The sequence below is a fragment of the Streptopelia decaocto genome, assembly GCF_964273445.1.
Source record: "Streptopelia decaocto genome assembly, chromosome: 5".
Lineage (NCBI taxonomy): Eukaryota > Metazoa > Chordata > Aves > Columbiformes > Columbidae > Streptopelia > Streptopelia decaocto.
This window is the reverse complement of record NC_138659.1, coordinates 7,989,940-8,010,393: the sequence shown is the minus strand read 5'-3', so window position 1 is coordinate 8,010,393 and position 20,454 is coordinate 7,989,940. Positions and strand designations below refer to the sequence as shown.

The 20,454-nt window shown below is 48.9% G+C and overlaps 2 protein-coding genes across 6 annotated transcripts; both read left to right on the top strand.

Moving 5' to 3' along the window:
• Positions 1–6,077, top strand: RGS16 (regulator of G protein signaling 16). The gene is made up of 5 exons (XM_082053816.1): positions 1–141; positions 1,444–1,545; positions 2,227–2,288; positions 3,296–3,462; positions 3,720–6,077. Exons 1-5 carry the CDS (start codon positions 62–64, stop codon positions 3,918–3,920), a joined length of 612 nt encoding a protein of 203 aa, XP_081909942.1. The 5' UTR covers positions 1–61; the 3' UTR covers positions 3,921–6,077.
• A 3,792-nt stretch (positions 6,078–9,869) lies between these two features.
• RNASEL (ribonuclease L) lies at positions 9,870–16,990 on the top strand. Of its 5 annotated transcripts, none has more exons than XM_082052458.1 (8): positions 9,870–10,037; positions 10,625–10,705; positions 11,473–13,099; positions 13,490–13,578; positions 13,997–14,187; positions 14,295–14,409; positions 15,004–15,134; positions 15,991–16,990. In XM_082052458.1, the coding sequence occupies exons 3-8, from the start codon at positions 11,650–11,652 to the stop codon at positions 16,124–16,126; spliced, it is 2,112 nt and encodes a 703-aa protein (XP_081908584.1). In that variant the 5' UTR covers positions 9,870–10,037; positions 10,625–10,705; positions 11,473–11,649; the 3' UTR covers positions 16,127–16,990. The 5 variants fall into 5 exon arrangements, with proteins under 5 accessions (XP_081908584.1, XP_081908580.1, XP_081908582.1 ...); XM_082052454.1 differs by having other exon boundaries at positions 14,292–14,409; XM_082052456.1 differs by having other exon boundaries at positions 10,428–10,705; positions 14,292–14,409.
• Positions 16,991–20,454: the final 3,464 nt, after the last annotated feature.

The window sequence follows — 20,454 nt, the reverse complement described above, 5'->3', positions numbered from 1 at the left end:
TCACAGGTGGTGCCGCTGCCGCTTGTTGCACATCCCTGCCGCCGCTGTAAGGACCTGACTGATGAGCTGCTGGATGCCTGGGTGCCCAGCTCTCAGCATGTGCCGGGGGTTAGCCACGCTCCCCATCACTTGCCTGGAAAGGTAAGGGGCTTCGCCACACCGCAGTTGTGGGATGCAGAGGGTTCACTGGAAAAGATGCTGCTAACTTCAGAGTGGCTGTGATGTTTCGGTAGAAACTGGGGTGCAGACCACACGGCAGGATGCAGCGAAGGATGGCCTGAGTGATTTGTTTTGGTTGCATCCGTTCTGCTCCCCAGGAGGGGAACACAGAGGTAAAACATGCCGAGGGAGAGAAGGCTGGATAGGGCTGCCCTGCGCATGGCCGGGCAGGCAAATAAACAAGGGCTGTGTCGCTGGCTCTGTCTGCAGAGCTTGCTTCAGGTTGACAGCAGCAGGACTTTCTTTTTTTTTCCAAAACAGTTGAAATGTTAAAAGTTACATGTTGCTCCTCCTGCCAAACACGGCTACAGGGCACCATGCTGCCGGCTTGACATTTAAACACTTATTTTTATATGAGCGCCTTGGGATGCCTGAATGAGCTGCAGCACACAAATAACAGCGGGACTGCGGAGGGGCTCTGGGGAGAGGAGCTGATTTAGCAGCAGCTCCTGCTGTATTGCTGCAGGGACATCCTGGCGGGGAGGTGACTCTGCTGCCACCGCACAGCCACGGTGACAGGCAGCCACCTCCCAGGCTCTCTCGCAGAGAGGGCTCTGGCACAGGAGCACCGTGCTGCCGCTGAGATCACAGGGTCTCAAAGGCATGGGGTAGGTGGATGGCGACATTGGGGAGCAAAGCCATCTCCATGGCATGGTGGCAGGCTCCTGGTGATTCAGAAGCACACCCCCCACCTCCCCCCCCAAAAAAAAAAAAAATCAGGGGAGCATCAGCCCTGCTGCAGCAGCCTCCCAGCAGGGAGATGCTCCTGCTCTGCTGAGCAGAAAGGAATTGCTGTGTTTTTCCAGTGCTTTGAGAGCACTGCCGGCAGAGGGGGGTGGGAAAAGGAGCCAGGTTAGCTCCAGGGAGCTGGGGGGGTGGTGGGGGCTCCAGCTGGTCACCCAGCAGCTGCTCTGCTACCTGCCCCAGAGAAAAAAAGCTTGCTGTGCTTTATAAATGCATGCGGTGCTAACCTGGGAAGTGAGCAGGAGGGAACAGTCCCCTGGGCTTAATGCACTGCTGAGCATGGTTGCCAGGGAGCAGAAGAATCAATCGGGGGAGCATTTATTTGTACATCAGAAAGCAAAGAAGAGGCTGAAGCTGCGGAGCAAGGGCTGCCCCCTTGGGCTGTGTCAGGTCCGGGGGCTGCAGCCCCTGCAAGGTGGGGGGGGTGGCACAGCAGCCCGGTGGTCCCGCAATCCCATCTCTCCCTTTCCTCCATTCCAGAGCCAAGGATCTGAAGACCCGCTTAGGGATCCTGCTTCATAAATCAGAGCTGGGACACAGGATTGGGACCTCCAGCAAGTTGCAGCTGTGCTCCAGGCGGAGGTAAGGCAGGCAGTGCCGTGTCCCAGGTTCGGCCCAGGACAGGTCCCTGTGGACCAGGCTGTCTCCGGGGATGCTCCTGCCCATCTGCACGGCAGGGAGGATAGAACACAGCTCTCCCTCCCCACGGTCCCACCCCAGCAGGCAGGGAAGGCGGATCACTTCCCAGCTCCACCACTTATAAAATCAGATGGGGGAACTGATGCTCTCTCATTAGGCACAAGAGAGCAGGGCTTCAGTGATAGGCAAGAAACCCAGAGGGCTCTGGTGTCTCAAACCAGTGCCTGGGATCCCTGGGGAATGCAGGCAGCATTAAAAAACAAAATACTAAATATCGCTGCTGAAGGCAGAGTGTCTTCTTGCAGAGGAGGCTGTGCTGGGATTGTACCAGCAGAAAAGGGCTCTTCTGAGTATCGTCTAGAGAAGCCACCAGGCCAAAGCTGCACTATGGAGCTGAGGTCTGGTGAGACGTCGGGGAAGGTAAAAGAAAGGGAGAAAGGAAAGAGAGCCCACAGGTAATGGATATTGAGGTCTTGCTTTGGTTTCCTACTGAGTGCCGCAGCCTCACTTCTTGCGCTGTATCCCATTAATGGGGCTGCGTGACTGTGCTCCCATCCTTCACCGTGGGGCAGGAGAAGTGTTGTTGTCGGGACAGCGAGCCTTACGTCCTTTTGTCTTTTCCAGAGACTCCTCACAAGAGGTACTTGAATGGAGGGAGTCCTTTGACCAGCTCCTGAAGAGTAAAAGTGAGTAGGATCTTGTTTTCTTCACTGGGTGAGGGTGTGTAGGACAACAGTGCATTCAGTGAGCGAGAGAGCGACTGTAGCCTGCAGCTGGTGTGTGAGGAAATCTTGTCTCCTCCCCAAGTGAGATGGTTTAGGGTTTAGAAAGAGGTCCCTTTCTGTCTGTCCTTTGCCTTCGGGGATGGCTTTTCCACAGGGACAAGGAATTCAGCTGCTTTTTACTGAGTTGCATGTTGCCGTTTTCCCCTCCAGTGTTTGCTCTTTGTTTACTGATGCTCAGGGCTCCTGTGAGGTGCTGTCTCCCTCTTCCCCATGCAGACAGTACTTCCAGACCAAGAGAAGGGACCTCTTTTGGAGTCCCACACATAATCCCTTCCTTACACTGGGCTTTACAGTAGGTATCCAATGGTAGAAGTGCCAAATTTTAACACAAAAGTACTTGTCTACCTTAAAAGCTATTCCACAGCAAGAGAAAGTCCATCCACAGTGCTATTTTGGGACTAGACATAGTTTTTTTTCCAGCCATCCTCACGTGCTGTGATGTCTATAAGCATCTCCGGCTTTGTAATTTAATAAGTGCGCCCAGCCTGGCTCTGAAATCCTTGCTGCAATTACTCTCCCATACTTCTCAACATCTCATTTCCCTCATTTCTTAGCTGAGAAATAAAAAATAAAGCCATTGCTGCTCGGTTCCTGCAGGCGTACTGATACCTCAGTGGATTTCTCCTTAGGGAGAACTAGCTCTTTTCCAAAGCTGTAAAGAAAATGCTCTGAAGTCTCATTAAAGAAAGGTCAGATAAATAAAACTAGAGGATTACTAGTCTGTGGGAAAGGATTTTGTTTGAGTCTAGAGGCCAATTAGTAGTGCCTCAGAGGGTGGAATTTTCCCGGAGGGAAAGGAAATCTGCAGATGCCAAGGTCTGAGCTCCCAGGGGGATGCTTGCCAGCAGCCATCCTCCTCTTCCTCCCCCCATTCTGCCCCATTAACTGCTCTCCTCTCCCCTCCCCAGACGGGGTGACCGCCTTCCACACCTTCCTGAAGACAGAGTTCAGCGAGGAGAACCTCGACTTTTGGCTGGCATGTGAGGACTTCAAAAAGACCCGCTCGAAAACCAAGCTGGCCTCCAAGGCCAACAGGATCTTTGAGGAGTTTGTACAAAATGAGGCGCCCAGGGAGGTGAGAGGACTTTCTTTCTCTGTCCCGGGGCATCAAATAGGGGGTAAAGGAATGTGGTATCCTGGTGGGTTTTATAAAAGTGGGAAGATGTGCTCTTGTTCATGAGACCTTTCACCTCATGTGATTTACCAACACAAAGGGATATAAAGGCTTGTGAGCATCTTCACCCTTGTCTGAGGATGGAGAAAAGAGTTTCCTCCTGTCATGGGAGAGAAGTTAATGCCAAGTTAATGTTTGTGGATGCTTCTTCCTTGCAGGTGAATATTGACCACGAAACCAGGGAGATCACCCGGAAGAATCTCTCAGGTGCCACCTCTGCTTGCTTTAATGAAGCCCAGGCCAAGACCCGCACCTTGATGGAGAAGGACTCCTACCCCCGGTTCCTCAAGTCCGCCTCCTACCAGGACATGACCAAGCAGGCCACCAGCCGCGGCATCAGCAAGCTGTCGCATACCTGACCCGAGCCCGAACTCATCGCGGGGGGACGAGCCGGGGGACCAGGCAGAGGCTGAGAGACGGTTTGCGAGGGCTGAGGTCCACGCAGTGGGATTTTGGCTGAAGTCCTGGCATTTCAGCAGGATCCCCAAGATCTCAAGCGCTTCCTGCTTCCCACCGAGCTGCTGGGAAGAGAGGTCCTCCCTCCCCGAGGAGCAGAGCAGGTGGGAACCCAACGCCATCCCTTGCAGCGTGGCTGGAGATCTGGGCCACCACATGGACAGAAAGAAATCGGATTTGAGTTGAAAGCCCAGGAAAAAGAGACCAGATTCCCCTGAGCATCCGTAAACAGAGAGCTCCCGCCTGCTCTCAGGATCTGCCTCTGACCTGCAGCATCAGCCGCCGGCTGCAGAGCCGGCAATTCCTGCACTGTCTGGGATGATCGCAGGGCTTTTCCTATGAGAGAACATCCAGATTGAAAGTCCAAAGGCTACATGGCATTGTCAGCCAGAGGGATCCCACACCTGCCTTCTCCTGATCCCAAGATCATTCTGCTGCTGTTTCCTACACATGCTCTGCAGCAAAGCTTTGCACCTTCTTCCAGTACAGCCTATTCCTTGCAGTGACATTTTTATCCCTCGCTTAAGCTACATGACCTTTAGATTGCATGTAATCTTAGGTCACGTGCATAACTTTTTATTACTATTATTGTTATTTATTTTCTCATTATTATTATATATATGTATTTATTAGAAGAGCACTGCTGAAAGCATGCACACATCCCTTGCTCCAAGGAGCTTGTAAATTAGATTATTTTAGATATTATAGCACTTAGCATGCCTCCCACCTTTTCTGTATAAAAGCTTGAGATGACCAGACAGATCCATGACGCGACTATAGAGCAAGGTCTGTAAATAGCAGCAGCGAGAGCTGCTGGAGTGGTCTAATGTGGTGGGTTTCCCACCAGCTGGGAGCATCATTGATGGCAGTAAAAGGATGCTTTGCCATCCATGCTGTTTCCTTTCTTCTTTACATACAGCTTTTTGGACGGTATCTTGGTAGGTAGACTCGCCCTTCGTTCTGGACAGAGAATAGTGATGCAAAACATGCACTTTGGTGAGCAATCCTTTGAAAACTTTTTTACAAATGGGAGAGGAAACCTGGGGTTTTCCCCTGATCTGACATTAGGCTTGGTGTTCCCTTGGCTGGTGAAATGAGTCCGCAGCCACAGACTTTAGCAGAAACCCAGGTAGCTGAGCAGAAAAGCGATGCATGCTGTCAATTCAGCAGCCTGGGGGCCAGTTTGAGGACTTTGTTCTGAGTCCTGTTCCGCTTTCCCCATCTCGGTTCTGCCTCTGAGCCTCGGTGGGTCCTGGCTGCGTTTACAGGGAGATTTTTAGCTGCTTTCTTATTTATTATTTATTTTTACAACTGGAACCACCTTTGTTGTTTTACTGAAGTGAATGATGCACAATGGTCCATTCTCATTGCTAACATAATATTGTCATCATAAAATAAAATGTACAGAGGAAAATACTGTGACAACATGGCTGTTTTGGTTGCGAGTTTTCAATTAATTTTTATCTTCAAATTTTGAATGACTTGCAAAGTATAGTCACATAAAGCTACTTGTGTTGAATGGCTCGAGGGGCATTTATAGTCACTTTAAAAGTTGCCAAGTCAGGAACGGGAAAGGAAGGGAAATTTTTGTGAAGACTAAAGCTGCTTTGTGATATTTGACTTATTGAAGAGAGCTGACCAGGTCATAGTAAGAATGAAAGCAGAAGTTTAGTTTGGAATTTATTAATTGCCAGGGTGTTTGGTGTTGTTTGTATTGCTCACCATTTTCTGAGCACTTTACACGACTGCAGTTCCCAACACCTATTTAATGTCAGTAAGACATCACATCTTAAAAGCATGGGAAGGATTCATGTTGGGCTGCTGTTTGCAAAAACTGCTTTTGGGTCACTGTCATATACAATATTTTATTTTTACCTGTAAAATTCAGCTGATGATTGAATTCATTTACAAGGGGGGAAAATACCTGGTATTAGAGGGGTTATTGGTAAACATCCCACCTTTGTTGCAGTGTTTGCTGTCCCTGTGGTCTGAACAGTCCTGTGTCCCTGCTTTGGGACGGCAGGGTGGAGGATGTGCTCCTCTGGGGCCCACAGGGTGACGTGGGGAGGGGAGCAGCCACATGTGGCTCAGAGATGTTCACGCTCCAAATAAAACCCAAACTAAACATATTTTTAAGCTGTCGTCTTTCTATTTCTTGCACGTTTTGGAAGCCAAAATTGTGTTAGGGGAGGAGAGTGTGAGTGGGCTGTGGAGGAGGAGATGGCATCACAGGTGACAATAACTCAGGAACACGTATGTCCTGAGTTATCACTGTTGGCACAAGCCAGTCGCTGCCACTAAAAAGCCTTTTTCAAGCCACTGTATCTATAACAAAGCTTTATGTCTATTCAAATACAGCCATGCAGAGTGCAAGCATCATGGTTCTGCATAAAATACATCAACACTTCTCCATCCCTATTCCCTACAGTTGTCATCCACATAACCAGAGGAAGGCAGCTTAAACTTCCCCATATCTTTTATTCACTATTTCATTAAGCGTGGCCTTGTCTTAAAAGACGGGCAATTTGGAACCGCAGCAGTCTGCGTGTATACCTGATCTTAGTGCATGGGAGAAGGATGAAATGAGCTGAAAGGTGTCCAGGAAATGTTTAAATTATCTGAAATGAAAGACTTGATGAGAACAGTAAAACAGTCTAGAAAAATATAGAAATAAGATCATGATTTATATATTTTTTAACTGCAGCTTCTAACTGAAAAAAAAAGGATTATTTTATCTTGCACACCTTGAATTAATTTAAAATTGATTCTCCATTAAAAAAATATTAAAATTGACCAACAAAAAAATTTTTTAAAATTTAGAATGAAAATCTTTTTGAGCTTTCTTTAGAAGGAAATGTGGAGATGCATCCATTCTTGATGCACGGTGCATGGAAATGAATGGCCCAGACAGAGTCTTAGCCCCAGCAGTAGCACTTAGACTTCACAGCTAATACCAGAGTATCCCATTTCCAGCACAGCTTCATCTCCACAAGTCTGTGATGCTTCCCAAAGAGAAAACTCGGTCAATAAAACCATGCTTGCGTCCAGCGTGTCCTCTGAAATTGCTGGCAAAGCCCATTGGTGATAAAGCAAAAGCTTTAAAGTCTTGGGAGGATAAAAAAAAAAACCTCAACGCACTAAACCATGATGAGAAAGAGGAGTCTCCTGCAACCGCCTTTGGGCACGGCCGGCTGCAGTTGCTTCCAATAAACCACAACCGAAGTTTCCCAGGGCGGAGGCTGCAAGTTTGGAAGCAGAGAAGAAAATGTGAGCTCTGGGGAGCAAATATGGGGGCTGGTGCTGGCACCCCCTGGGGTGTGATACATACTTGCTCCAGGGCCAGGTTTCCATGAGCTGGGATGGGGGTTGGATTTATTTGGTGGAAAAAACCCACCCGTTTCCCTCTGCCCTGGGACCCGGCGTGTTCCCAGCAGTGGCTCAGTGGGGTGGCATCGCCACTCAGCCGCCCTGTCTCCTTGTGCACCCAGGGGTCCCAGCTCCAGCAGGACCAAGCAGCCCTTGGGGTGGCCATAGAGCATGCACATATATGCACGAGTGGCCCCACAAAAACATATGTTTGAGCAGGTGGATGTACATGTGTAGGTGTCTGGGTGCTGAGCTTTCTGTGTGCATGAACCGTAATGGACGCACATGTGTAACACATAATTGTGGGCGAATTTGTATGCATTTGCATGTATGTACATACTCTTTTTTTTTAAAGATAGTCTGCAAATAAATGCTATAGCACGTCGATTAAATATGTTTTTGAAAGAAGCTCACTAGCAAAAGGGATGCAATGAGCCATTTAAAATACTGCAAACACCTTACCCAGCGTTTTTCAGTGCTCCACCAGCCCCTGTGCCGGACGCTGGGGAGGCAGCAGCTGTGTAACACGCTTCCCACTCTGCAGCTTTCACTTCGAGGCCTTAGCCTCAATAAAGTGCCAGAAATCACCTCTGATGTGGTCCTGTACAGCTCACCATCCCTCTCAGTATGTGTGCAGCTAAATGCCAAGGTTGCCAACCCGGTCCAGCTGCATGCGAGGATTCTTACCCCAAAGGTGCCTAGGGAACCAAAACAAAAATAATTATAATATTCATGCTTTTTGACACTGCTGTGGCCCTGAGGGCAGTGCTGGGCTCCACAGCCCTCCAGGATTGTGCTGTCTGTGCTGGGGGGCAACTCTAACATGGTGCAGCTGCAACCTGGGCTCAGCCTGCAGGGAGATGCTGGTGATGAGAAACAGCTGGGGGAAAACTGCTGGGGAACTGCCTCCACTGCTCAGGAAGGGCATTTAAGCTCAGGTCCTCAGCCTGGCTTCTTTTTTTTGACCTATTTTGGCTGATCTAGGATGTTTTTGATGGACCTACTCAGCTCTTCTTGCCCAGGGACTGGGACACAGTGCTCTGCTTGGTGAGGTCCCAGATGAAAACATGTAAAAATACTCCATGGCAAAGTGAAATGTGGTTGAAGCTTCCTGTGTGGACAGCATCACCTGTCAGAGTTTGAATCACATCCTTCTGTGGATTATTTTCCAGGGCTGTGTTCCAGCACTGGAAGCCTCATCAGCATGGCCGAGCATATAAAACCTGGGACATTCCCATTTGGAAATATAATAAGGAAGCAAATACAGGGAACATGAAGAAAAAATCCATCCTGCTATTCATAGGTACTTTAAAAATTATTTTGATTTTGACAGGCAGTATTTGTCACTGTTTATTTGTGGCTGGTGGCCAGGGCGTGGATACTCAGAGATGTTATCTCAGGGGATGAGCTGCAAAATGGTTGTAAGTCCATCAGCATGGGGGAAAAGGAAAATTTGCTTAATTGTGCCCTTGATTTTCCCGCGGGTTGTACCACTGCAGCTCACCCTCTGTGTGCATGGGGGCAAATAAGGACTCTGCAGAACTGCAAATTCGGTGGGAACTACATAGCCCGAAGGCTGCGGGAGTGGTTGTGGAGAGTTGCCCTGTGACTCCCATGCTTTAGAAAACCTTTGCGGCCCTTCTGTCCCACATAAACTGCCTGTGACTGTTGTGCTTGATTGTATGAAAAGCAATTTGGATCAGGAATGATACACAGGGAAAGCATTATCAGTGAATCCTTTGCTGGGTACAGGCACAGGATACTTGCAAACACCTCGTTTCAAGAATCCCAGGATTTAGGTTCCTACCATCCTAGGGATTTTTCATCTTCCCACTGTAAGATAATTAACTACTTTAATTAAATCAGCAAGCTGAAGGAGGCTTTTCACTTGGGTGGCTGGGTGGTGTGGTATTGTTATGTATTGTAATACTGACTACTTTTTAAGATGTCTTTACTGTTGGTTCCGAGCCTGCAATGTGCCGTTGCTCTGCTTGTTTGTCTCTTTTCCAGCCTGAAAATGAGTAGTTAAATACTGGCAGCTGGAGCCCCAGCTCTGTTTGAACTGGGAGAGATGCTGTCGAGCTCAGCAGATTTCTGTGAATTAAAGTGGGATCTTGACAGCCTTGAGAGCAGTTTGAGATTGTTCCCTGAGTTTTCACAGCCTCTGTCCCTGTGGGGCTGTATCAAGGTCTCCTGTGACAACACAAACCGCGAAACTCCATCCAGAGACCTCGGGATGTTCCCAGCCCTTGCGGATGTGCTGCGGAGAGCAGGATGCTCGGTAGGACGGTTGGGTACAAAGACGCGACTCCTGCATGGGCTGAGCTTTTGAGCCAGTTGCATGCAGGGGCACGTAAGGATTTCGATACGCACATGAAAGACGTGCAGCTCATCTGACGTTTGCAGGGCGACGGGGGAAACTGGGTGATGTCACAGCCTGGGCTCATCACGTATTTCCTGCGCAGGCTTTGCAGGCGGCTGGGGAGGGGCTGTGTGTGCACAGCGCTGCCTGCGAGGAGGCAGCTGCTGCCTGCGGGCGTGGGTGCGGTAGGAACATGCCGGCTCTGGTGTAAACGGACCTGGACCTCAGCGGTTCCCTGGGTGAAATTTAGTAGCGTGTGGCTGTTTTCCTCATGTGGATGGAGTTGCGAAAGGTGAGGAAAAGCTTAAGCTAAGTTAAAAAAAACCCCAAGCCAAGCCCCTCTACATCCCCAACTCCCAGCATTGGTACATTTAACATCCCGATGCCCTCAGCTCCCGAACCGCTGCTGAGCGCAGGTTTATAAACAGGGTCTGCACAGGGGCAGAGCACTTTGCTCACAACCTTTTATGTGCTGGGAAAAAAAAAAAAAAAAAGTCACCGATCAGCTCCCCCAAAACCCCCAGAATTCCCCCGCAAACGCTGCCAGGGCTGCAGCTTCCTGGGAGAGGACAGCAGATGTTCACAGATTTTCCCGGGAAGCAAATCCTATCTGTGGATAGCTGCTGAGAAAAGCTGCTCCCTGTCTTTGAAGGTGTTCTAAGCGGTGGCTGGGTTTCTTCAGGCCCCCTCCTCGCCGTCACTGCGTGACTTGGCACATCGGCGCGTTCCCACCGTGCGCAGACGCGGAGCGGCTTCTGGCCGAAAGCCCGGTGGGATGGGTCAAAAGCGTGTAAACGGTCCCGTGGGCAGGGTGTTCGCAGCTCTGCTGCTCGGGGCGTGACGAGGGAGGTGCATCAGCCTCTGGCTTCCCCCTCGCAGGGCTTCTGCCTTCCCGGCGGGGCGAGGAATTGGAGCCGCACCGTGCCCAGGGGATGCTGCGCTGCTTTTCCAGCCAGGAAGGTATCGTTTTATTTATTATATATGTGGCGAAAGGCATGGAAGTTACTACCAGGAAATGAAATGCATCTAAATCAATGGAATGCAGTATTCATTTCCTGCTGGGCAGGGAAAGAAACCATCCATAAATGGTCCATGGCTTTTCTGAGGGTGAATTCATGCGAATTTGGGCTTTGCCTTTATACCTTAAGAATCCTCTGCCCCTTTTCTGATTTGTTTAGTTAATTTGTTTCCAGTTCAGCTTGTCAGACAGTGATTTCTGAAAGTGCTGATCACTTGAACCAGCCTTTGCAGTCAGGAAAATGGGGTTTGGAGTTCCAGTTTTTCTCTGTATTGATACTAGATAGATGTAGATAGATCAGATCCTACCTGCTTAACCTCTTGATGTCGTGAAAAGCTTGGGAAAGGCTTCTGGTCAGGTCGGGTCTCCTAATTGCCTGTGGAGGCAGGAGGGATGAAGGCTGGCTTTCTGTCTCATTCCAGGTGTCAGATCAGGGACTTCCCGGTACCATGTTTGTTGCTGCCATCCAAAACTGGAGGGGAATGGCCATCTCTGCCTGCGTGCTCTGTTCTTCACCCGAAAACATCGCTGGGTGCTGGCTATTAAGTAACTTGTAATAAATCTGAGATAACATTTATAGCAGGAACACCCTGGGTTCTTCCCCTGGTTCTCGCGTAGACCTGGGTTCTCACATCGACCTGTAGGACATCAAATGTAAATGGTGAGGTTTCACAGTCTAATAAGACAAGATTTTCTCTTTATTAATTAGGTGAAGACCATGAAGCCCTTAAAATATCAGCCTGTTCTGCCTAGTGCGTTTTGTCAGCTAAACTCAGAACATCCCACACCATGAAGGCACTGAGCGTTGCACCTCTCCCATCCTTCACTGGCATCCCTGGGCTCAGGTGAGGAACATCAGAGGTACGGAGCCCTCCCTGTGAGCATCATGGAGCCCAGAGCTCCCAGCCAGCAGGAGACATCGGCCCCTTCCAGCACAGAGAGAGCAGAAGTCCTTGCCCGCAAGTTAAATACTGCTGTGAGGGACAGTAATGTAGAATATGTGCTGGAGCTGCTGAAGGAAGGGGCAGATGTGAACTCCAAAGTAGAAAGCGGCTGGACGCCACTGCAGAGCGCCGTGCAAGCTGACAATGAGGAGCTGGTCCGGCTTCTGCTGGATAGGGGTGCTTGTCCACGTGCCAGGAAGGACAATGGTGGCACTGCATTTATTGAGGCAGCGATGGTGGGGAACGTCAGTATACTGAATCTCCTCCTTGATTATGGGTTAGATATTAACGATCATGACGACAACGGCTTTACAGCTTTCATGGAGGCTGCGTGGTATGGGAAGGAGGAAGCCTTGGAATTCCTGTATAGCAAAGGAGCAGATGTGAATTTGAGGAGAGCAGTTAGTGAGGAGAATGAGAAACTGCATAAAGGAGGTGAGACCGCACTGATGGACGCCTGTAGGAAGGGCCACCTCTCAATTGTAAAAACTCTTGTCCAAGAAATGGGGGCCGATGTGAACGTTTGTGACAACAAAGATAGGAACGCCTTGATCCACGTCCTCAGAGAGGGTTGTGCCAAGAAAAGGTACGAGTCAGCAGTCTCCATTGCCCACTTCCTGCTGGACCCTGGTGGTATTGATGTGAACAGTAAAGATGAATGTGGAAAAACTCCCCTCATCCTAGCTGTTGAAATGCAGAGTGCAGATTTGGTGGAAGCCTTATTGGAGAAGGGTGAAATAGATATTGATGATGCGGATGAGGAGGGCAACACAGCACTGATGGTGGCTGTAGAGAAAGATGATTACAATATAGCAAAGTTGTTGTGTGAAAAAGGAGCAAGGACCGATGTTGGGAACCTTATCGCTGTTGCGAATAGGAACCGTGCTCATAACATGGCACGTCTTCTTCGCCAGTATCATGCCCGGGTTCCAGAAACCGTCGAAGACTGGGAGCCAAACAGCAAACGCTGGAGGGACCAGCTGAAAAAACTTTATCAAATCTATCGCCCTATGATAGGCAAACTGAAGACATTTCAATACATCCAGCAGAGGATCCAGAACACTTCCCAGGGTGGCATCTACCTGGGGCTCTATGGTGGGACCGAGGTGGCAGTAAGAATATGTCGCAGTACAGAGGGTGACAAAGAGAAAATGTTCTTTGAAAAATGTGGTAACTGTGAACACCTACTGAAGCTCTTCCAGTTTGAGAAGGCAAGGGGCTACATGTACTTGTGCTTCCCTCTCTGGGAGAAAAACCTTGAAGAACATTTGCAGGAACCAGAAAACCCAGTAGATTACAAAGATGCTCTGAAGATGATCTTCCAGGCAGTGAGAGAGCTGCACTCCCTCGGATTTGCTCACCAGGATCTGCATCCCAGCAACTTTCTCATAGGTTATTTTTTTGCTTTCTCAATTTTTTAATTTTGCTTCCCTGTTGGCTGTAGCTTAGAGAAGAAGTTTCTTCATATCTGTCTGTAAAACAAACAAAACATATATAAAACACCACTGCAGATGCCTTTCTGCAGAATGAGGTGTCTGTGGCATTAGTTCTGCTCTTTGAGTAAATGTAGATATGTTCACAGACAGCCACAGAGGTGTGAACAGAACAGCTTTACATATCTCATTAGATCTGCCCTTCTTTCCAGGGCTCTGCATACAGATCAACCCACAGCAGATCTCTTCAGAGAACTGTTTTCTAAAGAAGGGGCCACCCAGAAGTCAGTTGTAGAATGTACCGAGGTTTTCCACCATTATTTATTAACAATTTCTCTTATTTCATCAGATTTAGGTGGCAAAATTTACTTGGCGGACTTTGATAATAAAAGAGCGTTGATCGAAGGCAAAAAAGGACTTGTAAACTCAGATTTAGAGGTAACTTCCCTGCAAATCAATGCATGGCTTCAAATTTCAGGCTCACTTTGATATTTTCTGTTGCTGTGAATCCTAGGGGAAGCCTTTCTGCATCCTCAACCAGAAAACACCCTGATTTGTGGGAAAGCCCATATAAGAATAGACGCTGCATAAGAGTGATAGTGATTAGGATGCGAGGCTGTGGCTGGTGCTGGGGTATCCACAGATAACCCGTGAGCATGATTGTGGTGCCTGTCTCCTCTGTCTTTGTGCACACAGCTTCAAGGTTTGTGTTTCTGTGTATCTGTGTACTTCTGCACAGCCACAGGTGCATGTGTGTGTTCACAGACAGGCTGCTCGTGTAGGAATATTGCTCCTCTTCCATGTGGGGAGAAGTTCCGTGCATCTGGCATGTGAGCAGTGATGTGTTTCTTTGCAGGCCCTCGGCCGGCTCGTGCTGTACGTTTTAACAGGGGGTAGTAAACCCCTTCAGCAAGTCAGTACCGAGGATTTGGCTGCTGATTCCCCAGATTACAATGAGGCTCTGGACCTTGTAATTAGCCTGGGCGCTCACGATGATCGAGGCTTGGAAGGTTTGAGCAAACATCCCTATTTCTGGAGCAGACAGACGTAAGTCCTGGGAGTCCGAAGGAAAAGCTTTCGGTACGGGGTTTCCCTGCAGTGCTGGGAACAGCGATGTCCTGTTGCAGCTAACAAAGCTCCTCGTTCCACAGCAGGTTCAAGTTCCTGAAGAGTATATGGAATAAAATCAAAGATCTCCAGAACCGACAAGCTATTTTTCAAGCTCCTAATGTTACTCAAAGTTTTCCTTACCCATCATGGACCAAGGAGGTAATCCTGTTCTTTTGGGATTTGTAGGAGGTTTGAGTGAGGCATGTAGGCAGAAGCTTGTCCTGAATGTTTCACAGGCCTTGTTCAAAACTGTAGCTGGTAAAAATAGCCCCATGTAAAATCTAGGCGTTTTAGTCAAAATATACCAGGATAAAGACATTTATACTAAGGGGAACTTCTGTTGAGTGGGTTGGTAGTAGGAAATAGTTGTTGTAGAATCAGCTGGCAAACCTTCAGGGGTGTTTGTTGGTGGCCCCTTAAGATAAGGAACTTTAGGTCTTGTTGCCAGTACATTTCTGGCAGAAGTTTTTGGTTAGATTGGCTCAAAAGCAATGAGGCTAGTCCTAATATGAATGCCATGCCTTGGCAAGGCAGGAGAGGGAACACTTAGCAGAATTGGGGTGGTCTGTATGGTGCATGCCCTGCAAAGTGAACTTTTCTGCTCACATTGGGAAATATGCATTGAAGAGTAACAAGATTTATCCGTGCAAGGGGATGTCCCTGCAGAAAGGCAGTGGCTGTGTCGGGTGGAGGTAGATGTGCTGTTTTCAGAGCACGTGAAAGGTGGAGAGTGATCTCTCTGCTCTTTTTCAGGTTGACCAAGGTGTTCTGAAGATCATGAGTAAACCTAAGAAAGGAAAGTACAAAGTACTTTATGAGTACAAAGATGATGTCACTGAACTACTGAGGTTCATCAGAAACATGGATGAACACCCAGATAGGAGGTACATGTTCACATCCTTGCCTCTGCCACCATTGCATCACAGGGAGCAGCTGGGTATCTGCAAGTGTCAGTGAGTTTGAGAGCAAAGTCTTCACTTCACTTGGTTTTCCAGAAGGGTATACACAATCAGGATGTGGGAGAAAGTCCATTAAAGCTCATCTCATTAGAGGAGCTATTTCCTCTGGCAGTGCAATAGCATGTGAAAAATTGCGCATCATGGCACAAGCAGTCTGGAGCCAGCCCTCAAAATCACCTTCCTGAGGGCAAGAAAGGGAAGTGAGCTCACAGGATTAGACCTCAGATTTTGAGTCAAAATCTGCAGGCTGGTGTTTCTTGCCGTAACTCCAGGAAAGTTTTTAGATCACTTAAATATTTGTATTATCCCTTAAACCTTTAAAAAGCGTCCTTACGTGCCATACTAGTATTTCCCAAGTGCTGATATTTACTGTGCTGAAGTGCTTTGAGATACAGATCAGGAAGCACCAGTCCTGTTAGGAGGTCTTGACTCCTAAAGAGCTGTCAAAGTCTCTCAACCCCATGGTCATGGACATTTACATGTGAGGTTAGAGGTGGTGCTAGCTCCTAATGGTGGTTTCACTGGTGCTGGTGACCAGCGCTGCTCTTCAGTGAAGATGCAGGTGGGATTAGGCAGATGGAGGTCATGGAGGATTAGTGAAAACACTGGAGTGAGGAGCTTAGGGAAGGTCTAGAGAAGTTACAGCTCAAGGATTTGTAGGATGTGTTGTCAGAAAGCTTCTGGAATGGCTTTTTCTCTGCAGGGGTGGAACTAGGGCATCCTGGATGCTTGACTCCTTGGTAAAGCTTTAGAAATCCATTTTGTTCTTGTTCTCTTTCAGGATCACCAATAAAATAGGAGACCATGCTGAGTATTTCTTCAGGCTTTTCCCAGCACTTACCATTTATGTCTACAACAGTTTACGCCAGCAGCCCAAATACAGTCACTTTGTAGACATTCAGGACACCTCTCTGTAAGATGTCATATCGCATGTCTGATCCCACCATCACTGCCACCTTTTATTCCCTGCTTCTTCAGTTGCAAAAGAGTTGAAGAAAGTGGGTAAGGAGCTGGGAGAGAGTTCATGCAGGGACAGAGCATGGGGGACGTAGACTGAAAAATGGAAGATGCTTCAGAAGTATTCGGTGCAACAGCCATGGCCTTTGGAGAGGAACCAAGTTGAGTGCCAGCCCAGGTCCTCCTTGGCTACTTCTGTCCCTCTGGGCTTATGTGGACATCAAGGCTCTGATCCTTATAGATCGTAGGGAGATATACCCAATGCATCTGGGATGCAGAAGACCTCAGATGTTGCCAGACAGCGTGGGACATTCTGATAAAGGAAAAGGAGTTTGAGCTCCTTGCTCAGGCCAATATTCCCCACAGCTTGCACTGATGAGCTGCTCATACACCTCTAGAAATACATGGATTTTCTCTTTTCAGACTTTTTGAAACACAGCAGCCAGAAAATGAGATGCCTAGGCAATGGTCTGGCTGCAGAGCTGCCCTCGGCCTGTTATCCCTCTGACCTGGTCAAGGAACACTCAGCCTGGCCTGCTGGGACCTGAGGGACTTCTGCTGGGGGATGGAAGAGATGTTTCCATGAGGAAAGGAGTACAATCTCGCAAAACTCTGCTACTATGCGTAGCCCTGAGTCACCTAAAAAAGGTCGATGATGTTGAAGGGACTGCAGGGACCGGTTCACCCTGGAGAGGACAAGTTCTGCCATGGCTGGCTGCGTTTGCAAGGCAGGGCTACGCACAAGCACTTCAAATCCAGATTAATAGTGGTTTTGATTTGTGTATGGAGAACCAAACTTGGAATAAACCTGCCTGGAAAACTGACTCTACACTCATTTATGAATTATGTCCCCATCCCCTCTGCACAGAAAGAGCGCTATAAAATACCTGACAGGCTGGGGTTTTTGGCCTCTCTGGGCAGGTGCTCCTTGGTTGTTTTGGTAAGGTGGTAGTTTTGTCACTGCTCAGACGAATTGCATCTGGGCCATATGAGTATCTTATAGGAAAAGATGTTAGGAAGTACTGAAGGCTTTCTGTTTCAGAAGGACGTGAAATAACGGGTTGAATGATGGGGGGTTTGCACTGTTTTTGTGGAGTCAGGGTGAGGATTTCATGGATGAGTTGAAGTGTGAAGATGAGCATTGATGCTTGCACATGTGTGTTTGTGTACATGTGGAGAAAACGCAACCAGGAGAATGCCAACTCCTCCTCTTGTGTCAGTATTTTTATTTTTTACTTTCCTCTCTGCTCATTTTTTCTTGCTCATTTTGTGTTTCTCATGCCCAGAAGGCAGGAGGACACCCAGAGATGCATGTCCAGGTCTCGGCAGCGTGGGGAGCAGAGGTGCTGCAGGGAGCACAGTGCTTCCGTGCTGCAGCAGCACATTTCTCCTCTTGCACAAGGAGAGGTGAGGTCACAGGCTGGGCTGCTTCAGCCTCTTGTGAAATGCCATGTTTCTGGCTTGTCTTGACCTTTGCCATCTTCTTGCATCGCTCTACTGTTATGCTGTAGGGCTGTGACTTAAAAGACCATGGAAAGGCATTCCTGAAGGCAGAGAGCGCTGAAGGATGCCAAAACCAGGGCAATAATGGAGCTGTGCACATGGGGCTGTGACTTGTCTCTCTGGGGCAATTAGATGACTGGGAAGAATTTCCAGGGAAGGCTTGTGTGGTTTGCAGGGCTGTGTCCTGCTTTTTGAGAAGCCAGAGGTGCTGGCGGTCTGGTGTCAGAGGAGGAACTTGATCCATGCACAGCATCTGCAAAGCTTATTGCTCGCAGAGCATCAGGCTCCCCATCCTTGGGAAGAGGAGGGGATGCGGTTCTGGGACCAGCGCTGGAGAAAACACCAGGCTGGCCTCCCCTCCTCGCAGGATCGGGGAGGATGGGTGAACAGCCAGTGGCAAGGACGGCTGGGCAGTATTGCAGACTGGGTGGCATGGCAGTGCCTGATGTTGCAGCCGGGGGGTGAGGATGTCCTGGGCAGCCAGGAGCAGAGCTGTGGCCAGAGTCAGCTGCCAGAGTTAGTGCTGCTTGACATGCTGCTGGCTCCCAGTGCCAGCGACCATCTGGGAGGTGCTACCCGCTTTTTCCTTGTACAGGGGGGCTTGCAGACCCTTCATGGTGCCCAAGGGCATGCTGATTTGGCCCTACACGCTTTATTCCCCTGCTGTCGTGCCTGTATTTTATGCATTTGCTGGGCCTCTGCCTTTTTCCTCTGCTCCTGACCCCAGGGGCTCAACCTGATGTGCTGGGATCAGGTGCTCCCCATCCTGTCACTTGCGTGCTGGGGACATGCTTGTGTGCACAGGGATGGCCCCAGGATGATGTGTCTGGTCTGTTGTGCTGGGGAAAAAAAAAAGTCCTCAGAAGAGTGGGGTGAAGATGGCTCTTGGCTGTGGCTTCGCTGTGATGAGCTTCAGGCACAGCTGTGAAGCCTTGCAGGGGCTGGGCTCAGCTGGGCTCAGACTGTGGAGCCTGAAGTGTTAGTGCAAAGCACACAAAAATGCAGCCAGCTTTTGGGGCTGAAAGTTTTGGGGGCAAAATCAAGTTGGAGCACGAGGCCAATTTTGAGGAGCTGGTCACAGTCCACATTGTAGGAAGCTGATGCCACTCCTAAGTGCCTGATTTATAGAAATTTTGTTGGACTTTGGGTTTGTTTAGGGATTTTTTTGATCCTCCAGGAACAAAACATTGATAATTATAACTGAGAGATATTAATCATGTCATTATCTGCCTTAAATGCACCTGTGTTATTCCCAGGATGCAGTCTTCTGGATCTTAGGGTTAAGAAGTAGCTAAAACCAGCTCAAAATGACAAAGCTGAGAGCTTGTGAGGGAGCTGTCAGAGGCACATGTGATAAAGGTCATGGTCTTTTCTTCATGAGGTCCAGAGAACATATGGGATTTCTGCAGCTTCCTGGTGACTTGGCGAAGCCATTCTGACTCAGCGTCACCTGGGAAGATGAAGGTCTTTGATATTATTTGGTTAGTACTTTGTAAAAACACTGGCTTTTAAAAAAGACATGCTGAGGCCTCAAGATTTTGATTGGAAAATCAGAAAGGTTCTGGCAAGGCAGGCACCACCTCAGCACCCAGGTACAGCTGAGCAGGAAACCAAGTGGGCTCTCTCAGCCTTGCCTCCCACAGGAGGTATTTAATTTGTGTGGAAAGTGTGGAGGGGTAAGGAGCTTAGATAAGGCTAAGTAATGTTGAGCAGAGGAAAGCAATTCCAGTCTTTGTGGAGAAGCACAGTCCCTGCATAGCAGGTCTGGAGCATCTTCTAGGGTTGGGTGGTCTTTGAGGAGCTCCTTCCTTGGGCAAAGTATTAACTGTGGTTGTTTTCTGCTTTAAGCACCTTCTAAATGTCTTGGGAAAGACCTCAAAGGCGGTGGCCTGCTGTGCAGCCTGTGTGATTTATTTGCTGTTACTGGGTCCCAGCTATGGGCAATGCAGTCTCTTACAGACACATGTGAGGAAGGAGGCTGTTGTGTGGACAAGGGTATATTCTTATGTGGAAACGCACATCACGACACGTCCTTTTGAAAGTTGCAGAGGTGCAAGCTGCTGTGCTGTGTTACCAGGCAAGCTGGAGGATGCTGTGAGTTGCTTTATTTTTAAGTCTATTTTTATGTTTGCAAACTCTGCAAGGTGTCTGGGCTGCTCAGCTTCCTTGGAGCACAGCCCTGTCCTGCTTGGGATGGACGGTGTGTTGGGAGGTCTCTTCTTTCTTGGACATCCGTCTTTCCCTCGGTGCCTGCAGGGAAGGGAGAGATGTTGCATCAGTGGCTGCTGCTGCTGACGGCAGGGTGTGGGGTGATTAGGGATGGACAACACAGGTGTGTGCTCTTGAGGAGGTGTTCAGGGCATAGAGAGCTGCAACAACTGGGGATTTTCCATGCGTGTCACTAGAGATGGTGACCAGCATCCTGCACAGAGCCACCCAGCTGGCCTTTGGGTTTTAAGGGGTCTCCTGCTCCAGGTGCTTGTGCTGGTGTGGTTTGGGGGAGGTAAACTGCCTCTGTGACCACCTACCTGCTCTGCAGGACAGGAGGCAGGCTTTCCGAGTGAGAGCCTTTTCTCAAGGTTTTTACCTAAACCTGGGAAAAACAACATGTGTAGACTTTCCATTGTGGACAGATGCAGGGAGCCCTAAAGCCCAGCTCCCTTCGGGAGCAGGAGAGCTCCTTCCACCACTGCCTCACCTTTGCACCCCTCCGGTGGCTGTGGTTTCTCCTGGGGCTGCGGCGGCGTGATCTGGGCCTCTTTTAGGAGTGTAAAAACAATGATGG

Excerpts from the sequence above, each read along its gene's own strand:
- RGS16 (XM_082053816.1), top strand. The coding sequence starts at position 62 with ATGAGCTGCTGGATGCCTGGGTGCCCAGCTCTCAGCATGTGCCGGGGG. Across the intron at positions 2,289-3,295 it reads CCAGCTCCTGAAGAGTAAAA|ACGGGGTGACCGCCTTCCAC; the intron begins GTGAGTAGGATC and ends TCCCCTCCCCAG. Across the intron at positions 3,463-3,719 it reads AAAATGAGGCGCCCAGGGAG|GTGAATATTGACCACGAAAC; the intron begins GTGAGAGGACTT and ends TCTTCCTTGCAG.
- RNASEL (XM_082052457.1), top strand. The coding sequence starts at position 11,650 with ATGGAGCCCAGAGCTCCCAGCCAGCAGGAGACATCGGCCCCTTCCAGC. Across the intron at positions 13,100-13,489 it reads TCCCAGCAACTTTCTCATAG|ATTTAGGTGGCAAAATTTAC; the intron begins GTTATTTTTTTG and ends TTATTTCATCAG. Across the intron at positions 14,188-14,291 it reads TATTTCTGGAGCAGACAGAC|CAGGTTCAAGTTCCTGAAGA; the intron begins GTAAGTCCTGGG and ends CTCGTTCCACAG.